Here is an 11153-nt window from a genome sequence, read left to right as displayed (position 1 = left end):
TATATATATATATATATATATATATATATTGCATTAATTTTTTATTAAATTTTAGTTATTTCAGTAAAATAATGAGGTCAATTATTTAACCAATCCAGATGTCTTAAATAGTTTGTTCACTATAGTTACTTTAAAATGCAAACAGTGTTACACTGAGTACTTGAAGGTAAGAAAAAATTTGAATGAATAATTATAAAATCAGCAATTTTTCTCCAATTTTAAGATATTCAAATTTCACTTTTTTTATTTATATAATAGACTTATGGCTAGATTGTATAGCCTTTTACAGTTGCAATAGAATTTCCTCAGATTCTGTGAGAAAGATATTATTGTAATGTACCGTGCCTTGAAGTTGTTAGGGTTTAGATGTTCACTTCTTAATATACAAACTGGCTCTAGGGTCTGTTTAGATATAACAAAAATTCCATTCTTTTCCAACTTTTCTGTTCACCAACTTAGTCACATGATAGTGCAAAGATATTATTTTTATAGTTAATTTTGTTTATTCCAATTACTTTGTTCCAGACATTACTCATTTCAGCTCTGCTTTGTGTCCAAAGACTATTTCACAGTTATCTTTGTGGAAGATGTATTCTAGATGCATACCTGTACTTTTGGATACTTTCAAATTATAGTGTTTAAAAATTTCACATAACAATTCTTGTAGGAAGCTTAGAAACTGAAATCCACTTTGTTGATGATGTTATTAATAAATAAATCTTCATTAATCATAGAACCCAAGAGTGAAGCATTATCTTTTATAAGACAAACATGTTCAGTGATTTGTAACTTTTGGAATTACAAACACATTTACTATTAACTACTATTTTTTATATTTTAATTATCATTCTAAGACTTCATACATGACTTGAGAAAACAGTATGATCAACAAACACTGCTGATAGAAAATGCTCAAAACCACTTAAACATAGGAAAATTGACAACATAGAATAATAATACATTCAAGAGTTTGTCTTTCATTTTCATATATGGCTCATGCAAAAAAAAAGAGAGAGAGAGAAAAGCATTTTTTCTTACTAACATGGATAATATGTTGTGAGCAGATAAAGTCAAGGCAAAGAAAAAAGGATGAATCTTCAACTTATTACACATTTGCCTCAAATATGTTGTGTAAACTTCTTTATAAGCAAATCAAGTGGACTGAAATATTTTCCACCCTACTTGTTGCTCCACATATTTGTGCCTAAAGAAAATTAATCTTTGGTCAAATGCATTACTCATATGCCAATGTCCAGTTCAACACTGAAAGTGATGCAGTTATTTCATATATAATCAACTTTATAAGAAATGGCAAAATAATCCAAAATACAATGCAATAGCTTGCAGGAAAACAAGTCTGGTTCAACTTATTAGCTAAAGCTATACAAATTATGTGTACAAAAACAACCACAAGAAGAGCTGAATAACTTGCAAATTAAATATACTGTGAAGGTCACACACAACTGCCTGAAATATGTTGAACTTTTGATAGCACGCAGTGATTTAGCCAAGGAATATTCACAGACTTGCAGTGCAGTAAATAAGAAAAGTTGTTAAAGCTAAAACAAGACGATACATGAAAAAAACCCCAAAAAACATGATTCTGGTCCATCCAGTACATTGTCACATCATACAATCACAGTAAACAGTGTGTGTATGGCAGGGGGTAGGGTATACTTATGTTTTCTAACTCACTCTAAAAACTGCTTGAGTAACAACCAGTCAAGCAAATATTTTTTAAATCCAAATCAGATATTAATAAAGATAAGATGATGCTTATCAATAACATTACAAAGGGAAACAGTCTGCAAAAAAATTACAACTATAGACATATATATTCTGTTAATAAGGATAGTTGTGCCGTCCGTATAAACGTGCAAAAATACATCTGAAATACAAAGAATGACCACAGTCATAAAAGGTAATAGGTCCTGTAAAAACTAGCATTTTTTGTATTGTTTCAAATTAGAACAATTAGTGAGGTAAGGTATGAGAAACAGGCTAGTGTAATTGAATGTGTCCATACTTGTGAAATATTTTTGAGAATGAAATGAAAGGAACTTGCTGTATGCAGCTATCTACTGGGTGTAAGCAATCACCATACTATGTTCTAGCACTCCTCGATTTAAGATCATCCTGTACTGTATCAGTGTTTAAGTAACAATGGAAGCTCTTCCTTCCCTATGTAAATTTATATATATATATATATTTTGATACCTTTACAAGAATCCTAAAACTGTCTATTTAATACTTTCAAGAACAGATCATGGAATGATGTACATTAAGATAACCGATTAATTGATAATTTCTATAAAATCCTGGTTGATAAGAAAAATTTAGTGTTCAGTTAACAGTTTCTAGGAAGAATCAGAGTTGTTTCTGTAGGTTACAGATTAGGTAATTTTTGTATAGAAAATATCTTGTTTCATTAGTTACCATACTGACCATTTACACAAATATTTCCAAGGAAGTCCCAGTGGCTAAGGTATATAGCTGTTCAACTGACAGTATCTATGAAGAAGCTTGTTAACTGTGCATCTTACAAGCCATGAAATTTTCTTTCATAAAACCCACTTCCTAGGGTGTATTACTATTCTGTGGATGTTTTTCTAGAAAGAATTCCAGTTTTTAATAAGGTAAAGACCTGTTTAAATGGTGTGTGTATTTAATGAATCTCAGTTGTTATGCAGGTGATTTATCCAGTAAAAAAATGTTTTAGGAGGAACCCAGTTGCTAGGGTAACTAAGAAATTTTTTCTATGGCTATTGTATGAGAAGAACAGAAATAAGATACATTCTAGGTTTATCTTCATGTGAAAATGGATACAGTATTATTTTAAAGTTGCCCAAGGCACTTTCAAATTAGTGTCCAAGAAGTCAGTATATATCTAAATATTTTTTTTTTGGCCATTGTTTTTCCAACTCTTCAGAATTTCACTCTTTCTCACTTTCAGATCCAGATCCACTACTGTCTTCACTAGTCCCACTACCACTTTCACTGTCGCTGTCACTATCTTCTGAACTACTATCTTCATTTCCTTCCTACAAATGAAAGAAAAAAAGTAGAAGTTATGAAATAATTCATAAGAAAATGAAGGATGAAAGTGATAGAAATTCAACTTAATTATCACTTTTACAGCTTTATGTCTCTTGAAATACCTGTTTCTCAATGCAGCTGGTCAGGTCAGTTATGTCAGGCACCTGTAACTCATACACTTTCACAACACATAGGATAGGATATTAATGCCATGTACAACTGTATTGAAAATATGACAAAAAGTTTTTAGTTTATTTATTTATCTCTCTGTTTAAACAGAACCTTATTGAACTATACAGATAATACCAAAAAATAATTGAGTTATAATTGCATACATTACTTTTATTAAACACCTGAAACATTTTGGGCTTTTCCACCTTTTCTGCTACATATATACGCTGAAAAATTATAAAATTTCAGAACTGATTAATGGATTACTTTAGTATCATGAACACAATTGTAGCAATGTTTCAAGAGAGAGAGAGGGAAAAAAAGGCATATTTAAATTATATAAATCTTGTTTAACTGAACTTAAAAGTTGTGTCAAAATTTCAAAGAATATCAAAGGGAGTTGATATTACAGTAAATGGTTCAAAACAAACAAATCCTTCTATTAAGCCAAATGTGGTATACATACAGGTTTTACATATACATGTACAAAAAAACACAAAATGAATACAGTTGCACCTTTAAAACGAAATATTTAACTGAGGAATTGAAAATTTCAAGCACGTATTCACTACACTGATCTCAATTTAACCTCATCTTAGTATTAGAATTCATATTATTAAAAGATACACTGTCTTACGAATGAGTATGAAGCACTTTCTCAAGTGGCACTTGTATGTTGTTGAAAGACAAAAATCAACTTGCTTATACTTTCCAGACCAATGTATGTTTAATGAAAGAATGATCGGAGAATAGTTGATGAACCATTACTAAATTATGAAAGCAAAAATCTTTAATTGTGTTTGACCATAATCATATGGCACATTTATAGATGTCACTGAGTCAGAACAAGAAAATAATGATGGAAAATCAATGAAAATTAACTATTTTATGACTCCTGCTATTACAAAGTTAATTCAAATTTATACCTTCTTTGCTTCTCCATCATTTTCATCTTCATCTGAATCATCATCGTCATCTTCATCATCGTCAGAATCACTCCCTGATTCTTCTGATCCTGAATCTGAATCATCAGAATCTCCTGACTGCTCCTCCTGATCATCATCATTATCATCCTCAGATGATGATTCCTCATCATCATCTGAACTTTCGGATTCACTTTCTTCCTTTTTGGTAGCAATATCCTAAAAAAGATGAGATAAAAAATAGGTTTTACTTTTTAAAAGCAAAATTTCTTGAAAATGTTATAAACTAAAACACTTCTGTTGTGTATAGTAGTGTGAATATCTTAGAACTCTCAGCTTTGTGTGTGTGTGTGTTTCTGTGAATAAACAAAAATAAACAAACATATACACCATTAACCCTTTCAGAACGGGAACCCTTTTAAACTCTTTTCTGCGCAAGTCACTTTGTTAAATTCAAAGTTTAATTAAACATCTTTAATATCAATGTATGTGAATGAATTTAGTATTATAATTTGTGTTATCATCTAAAGTTTTATTTCATCTAAGTTTTAAGTTCTTTATTATAAAATAAGCCTTTAAAAACTACTTAAAACTTCTGATGTATTTTCACTTGACCAACGAGCTATGAAAATTCTGTATCTTCAATATACACAATGGTAGTTGTGCAGAGGGACATCTAAACAATAAGATGCTTACATAACCTTTTGACTCATTCCTTTTAAAGTACTCTGAACGAATACAGTTAAAACAACTAATAAATTTTTTAACCCCTGACAGCTTCCATGCCCACCTTCAACAGATTTGTTTTAGCTTTATCTCTTCTATATGGATGTTACATACATATGTGTATATAACAATTAGAAATAGCTCATTGTACACTATAAACTAAGAACAATCATTTTGAAATTGGTGCCACCTTTTGACCTTTCCCTTCCAAAGTACTCTGAGCAAATACAGTTAAAACATGTAAAAAACTTTTTCAACCTCTGACAGCTTCCATGCCCACCTTCAGATTTATTTGAGCTTTATCCCTTCCATGTAAACGTTAAGTAAATGTGTACATAACAATTAGAAAGAACTCCTTTTACAGCATAAACTAACAACAATTATTTTGAAATTGGCACCAAGTCTTCATCGCAGAGTACATGAAACTGAGTATAGTATTGTTGGCTGCTTGATCGACTACAGCACTTATTGTTGCTTCTTACCCAAGTATGTTAGAAACCCAGTTTAAATTGCATTTAGGTCTTACTATTATATTCTAGTTAATTATGTATTAGTTACGTTTAAAATGCATAATTAAAAGTTTTAAATATTTTTAAATATATTAGGCCGTCAAGAAATTAATGTCACTTTTTTTTGGATGAAAAAAGCCGAACAACTTGTATATCAAAACAAAATGAAATAGTCTCCAATCTTATCAATGATTCTCTTCCATCTTACAATTAGGTTGTTAATGCCCTGATTAAAGAAATCACTTGGCTTTGAAGAAAAAAGATGTCGATGTCCTCTTTAACACCTTCCATATTTGCATACGTTTTCCCATTAAGATCGTGTTGCAGCAAACAGAAAAGACGGTAATCTGATGGTGCCATATTCGGAGAATATGGTGGGTGGGGGGAGAACTTCCTAACCCAACTCCATAATCTTGTGTTGTGTCAAACATGACACATGTGGTCATGCATTGTCGTGGAGAAGACGAACACCTTTCTGATTGACAGGTGAAGGGCATTTCTGATGAAGAGCTTGATTCAAACGTTCTAGTTGCTGACTATAGATCTCTGCATTGACATTTCATTGTGGATTGAGGAGTTTGAAATGAATTACTCCTTCGATGTGCCACCAAATGCAAAGCATCACTTTCTGCGGATGGAATCCAGTTTTTGGGCCGGAAGTGGTTTTTGTCTAGGACTGAGCCATTGGTTTTGGCTTTTAATATTCGCTTAGAAAATCCATTTTTCATCACTGGTGACAATTCTGTCCAAAAATGGTTCACGCACATTACACGCCAGAAGAGACGAAGCACGTTGGAAACTATTATCATCGGAGAGTTCATGAGGCACCCAAACACCTCCCTTATGGAGTTTTCCCATATTCCTTAGATGTTTACATATTGTTTCATGAGAGACATGCAATTTCAGGGCCATCTCACGAGTGTGTGTTGCCTTGAGTTAGACCCAACAAGCGTCTTCAGAGCATCAATATGAATTCCAACATGTTGGCCCTTGCCATCACATTCTTTAAGGCTAAAGTCACCTGAACAAAATTTGCTGAACCATCATTGACACTTATGAACATTTTAAAACATTTCCATAAACTTCTTTCGTATTCTTTGTGGCTATAGAGGCATTGCTTCCCTTCTTGTATTCAAACAGCATTACATGCTGAATATGTGTTTCGACGTGTGCCATCAATATAAGGGATTAGAGTATACTAAACTTTACATATTATACAGGCTACACTAACATGACATTTAGGAGGTTCGTTTAACTATTATACGTGATGTATGTTTTTTGGGGCATGGTTAATGAAAGTGTTCCAAAACACAACATTAATTTCTTGACGATCTAATACATCATACTTTGCATCCATTCTAAAGGCTTACAAAATATTACGTGCTGAACAAAAAATTTTGGTGAAGGGTTACATATCTCCCAAAGAAACTGTAATATGTTTCAAGGGCACCATTGACTTGTACAGAGATGAATAAAAAGTTGTAAAAGACAAGAAACTTTTAAAAATTAACTATATATGAAAAGGGGGGAAAAAAAAGATGAAATTAAGAATTTAACAAAAGGAAACTGTTTAAAGATATTCTATAAAAAATTAAATTGTATGTATTTTTATTTTTATATTTCCTAATTTTAATTTCCTTGCATTGTTTGCTATTGATAATAGCTAGAGTTAGTGATATGGTAAAGAAAATAAAATTTTACCTTAAAAATTTTGATATACTTTTAGAAGGTTCTAGAGATTATGCAAATGAAATATTAAAACTATAAGATGAAGAAAAGTATCTTTATACTTAAAATGAAGATCATTTTGTACTCGATTTGTTAGTAGTTTGAATGCGAGTGACTACAAAAGAAAAGTAGCATTTTTGTAAAGACACTTAATTATAAAAACCTCAATACTTGTGTACAAGATACTTATGATCTTTAATGAAATCTTATCAGTTTTTGAGAGAATACATTAAGAAATCTCAGAGTTACCACATATACTGTTATTCAAGTGAAATTCGTGACTCGATTTCACAAATTGCACGAGCCCACCATGAAAGGGTTAAAGAAAGAATCTGAATTAGATTCATATTAGCAAATAATTCAGTAAATTTGGTGAATTCAAAAACTGTAATATGATATTCAAAATGATTCTTTTACATATATATATATATATAAAAAACAAAACAAAAAAACTCGGACTATAAGTGAATTTTAATAGATGAAACATTATTACATGCATTTAATTAAACGTGATCCTCAATTAGCATCTAAAATCTTTAAAAAGTATACAATAGAGTATGGTTAACCCTTTCCACATAACTCAATCCACTGGTCTGAGCTCCAGAATGTTCAAGCTATACATACTAGAACTCTGAATTTACAAAGTGTAGTTATAAGAAATTTGGCAAGCTTTTAGAAAACATTAAAGTTCTGTTGTACAGAATGATTTTTGATAAATTATTTACACTCAAGACTTGTGATTTTTATAGCCACTGAGACAATTGGAATACAAGGTAATTTTTATGCGAAGAATAAAAGCATCTTTTCATTTACATTTAGAACTTCCTAAATAAAGTTTTTTTTGTAAAACTATATTTTATCTGTTACTTTCTCTACTGTAACACTTGCTCTAGCTAAACCATCATAGTACAGTGAAATGAAAAGTTGAAAATTATGAATTAAAATGAATAATATCTTTTTTCTTCTTTCAATGAATCATTTGCTGTCACATCTTCAATTAATCAAACTCAAAATTTCAACTGTCAACCTTTCATGTCTATATTCTTTTAATTTTATAGTTTTAGTGCATTACTTTGCCATGTAAGCAGTTGATACCTCTATGAGAAACAGTACAACACAACAAAACTTATTAGGACAGCTGCAAGCTTGAAAAAGAAAAAACAACAACAACTTTTTATTGGTTATAAACATGTACGTCAAATAAGAACACGTGATTTTTAAAACAGCCTTGAAAGCTAACAATAGATGCGCAGGACTTCTGTCTTGGGTTAAAAAAAAATATACTGATATCTTAACAAATGGAGAAGTTAAGATTTGAAAAATAAACATTCCACCTTATCATTATGTATAGTTTGTATTTATATTAGTCAGATACTGTAGAAGCTATACACTACTGAATTCGTGTAAGCTACGAAAGAAATGCAGTCACACACACACACACTTCATGTAACACAAGTAAAAATTGTTTTAGATATATATTCTTGAAATTAAGAAAACTTACATAATATAAAAATTAGAATTATAAACTACCCTTTGATATCAAGTTTATTGACACAAATTACTAATTAAGTTTATTTTAATTGTGAATCTAACTATAAAACATTGCAACATGCTAAATGGATTGACAGTGTGTAAAGGGTTAAGTTAAGAGAAAAATGACAGAAAAAAAACAGCCATTCTATTAAAAATCCCTGGACAGCTGATGGTGTAAGATTTCCTTATAAAGCTACATATTATGAATAAAAATATAGAAAAGCATTCTCACAAAAGAAAATCTTGCATTTATGTTATTTTTATACCTTGAATTTAATAAGTACTCTTAAGCATTGGTTAATTTACCTTTCCAGTCTGTGGCTGTGGTTTTACAGTTTTACACAACTGTGCATATTTATTATCAGCTTTTCCCTTCTTAGAACGCACCTGATCATATGCTTCTCGCTCTGCAGGTGTAAGGCCCTGTAAGAATGTAATAGGAATTTGAAATTAAGAAATGTCTTTCTGTTATGGTTTCAGGTTATTCAAGTAAAAATATCTAACATCATTCTAAACATATTAAAGTGTAAACCTTCATAACTAATTTAAAAAGTAATGTTTGCAAGAGCTTTATCTCAATATTCTTACCTCAATCTGTTACAAACTGATGTGATAAGGAGAAACTTAAATCATATGCATGATCTTTTGAGTTATCATTACATTACTTATACAAAAGTTTCAATTTAGAAGTTTACATGATGCACTGATAATAAACAGTTAAGATAAACTTTAAATTGTAATGTGTTTCAGCCATCAGAAGTTGATATTTAACTTATTTCAAACTGATAGTAGACTGATGCATATAAACAGTGATGGTGAAGATACAGGTTGAGTAAAGATCTATGCTTCACAAAATGTGTAAACCTTTGAAAGTCATTGTCTATAACTACCACCATCCATCAAATTCTGATACCTTATCTCTTTCTCTCCTCCAGATATGTTAAATACATTCTTTTTAAAGTTTTGTATACAATAAGTTTCATATCCTCCATTCCAGATCTACTTCCATCACCACCCCTCAATCACATTTCTACAAGCAATATAAACTTGACTTCACTGACCTTAAGATCCACAGAACAGTTTGATCATTTATCTTAACAAAAATTTAATTGGGATTCTTTCAAAGCCTATTATATCCTCATTTTCTTTGTGAAACTGAAAAACATCTAATCAAAATGATCAGAACAAGACTTAATTGCCTGATGTAACCACTCCAAATGTACAATCATGTACAGTGCTGCAAAATCAGTTGTACTGTCATTTTTAGCTTAATCAATGCATTAATACAGATATATCTGGTGTAATGTCCCCAGAGTACAGTCATGTTTTGAACAGCCACTTCAGTCAAACTTATGACCAATGCAGTTACTTTGGGTGTATAACTCATGTCAAGTGCTGCAGGTATGCCTAGTGTAGTAATTTCAGTTTTAATATTTCAGTGCTACAGTTTGTTTGGTACAGCTATTTCATTCTTTTTAAATATTGTGATACAAAATATTTAATCAAGCAAATTTTAAACTTACATTCAAAAATTTCTGAAGCTCCTTATTATATTTTTTCATTAAATCTTGTGACCGCTTCTTGTACTTCTCCTTCTCTACATTAGACATTGCTTTCCAGCGCTTGGCAATCTCTGCCATTCTATTTTTTGGGTCCACTTCTGTCAGAATGCTAAGCATTTCCGAAGAAAAGACTGCATACCCACTCCTAAAAAGAAATGTTTTTTTTAAAAGAACTGGCAACTTACCACAAGTTCATGCAAAAAATATAACAAAAGAAGCAAAAATCAGCTGAACAAGATAGTCATTATAAGTTATTCAAGCATAAATAAAAATCAGCAAAATTCAAAAGCCATCTGATGTTAACTATTACATGAGAACTTAAATAATCAGGTCATACAGATATTCAAAATTAGACAAGCACATTAGAATCATCATGTTACCATGGAAGCAAGACCGTCAACAGAACTAAGCGAAGTTAAACACATTCAGAAGTTATCTAGACAAGTCAGGCACTCAGTAAAGTTATCTTACTTCAGTAAGAAATGATAAAAGTCAATCAACATTTTAAAGAATTAAGACAAGTTCTGTCAACTATACTATTCAGTTAAATATGATAGTAATTCATCTAGAATTACTTACTGAGGAGGTTTCTTAGGTTCTCCTTTGAACAATCCTTTCTTTGAGATAGGTTGTTCATGTCCAGCTTCCTTTCTGATAAAAAACAGAAAATTTTCAATAAAAATGTCCGTAAGTTTCAATGAACAAAAATAACTTAAAATCTTTGCAAGGTCCATGTCTTTCTCAATCCCTCCTAACTTCTGTAATCTAAACTCATGAAACTTACAATTAATACTAAAATTGTATAATATATATATATATATATATATATATATATACACACACACACACACACACACACATGCACTATTTATTTCACTTTAGTATTTATTTTCGTCCTAGAAACAGAACAAAAACTAAATTAATGTTATTTTTATTTATTAATAGTACGTCGGTGGGAGGACGAA

General features: G+C 30.8%; 1 protein-coding gene across 3 annotated transcripts in view; it reads right to left on the bottom strand.

Moving 5' to 3' along the window:
- Positions 1–821: 821 nt before the first annotated feature.
- LOC106465550 (nucleolar transcription factor 1-A-like) overlaps positions 822–11153 on the bottom strand; it is a 77647-nt gene continuing 67315 nt past the window's right edge. For all 3 annotated transcript variants that reach the window (XM_013925777.2, XM_013925793.2, XM_013925787.2), the window contains 5 exons: positions 10768–10839; positions 10150–10333; positions 8933–9049; positions 4134–4349; positions 822–3041 (listed from right to left, as the gene is read on the bottom strand). In XM_013925777.2, coding sequence (XP_013781231.1) covers positions 2934–3041; positions 4134–4349; positions 8933–9049; positions 10150–10333; positions 10768–10839 — 697 coding nt within the window. In that variant the 3' untranslated portion in view covers positions 822–2933. The remainder of the gene's footprint in view (positions 3042–4133; positions 4350–8932; positions 9050–10149; positions 10334–10767; positions 10840–11153) is intronic.

Source organism: Limulus polyphemus, unplaced genomic scaffold, assembly GCF_000517525.1.
Source record: "Limulus polyphemus unplaced genomic scaffold, Limulus_polyphemus-2.1.2 Scaffold68, whole genome shotgun sequence".
NCBI classification, from domain to species: domain Eukaryota; kingdom Metazoa; phylum Arthropoda; class Merostomata; order Xiphosura; family Limulidae; genus Limulus; species Limulus polyphemus.
Note: the sequence above shows the minus strand (reverse complement) of the source record. Positions and strands in the feature narration are given on the sequence as shown.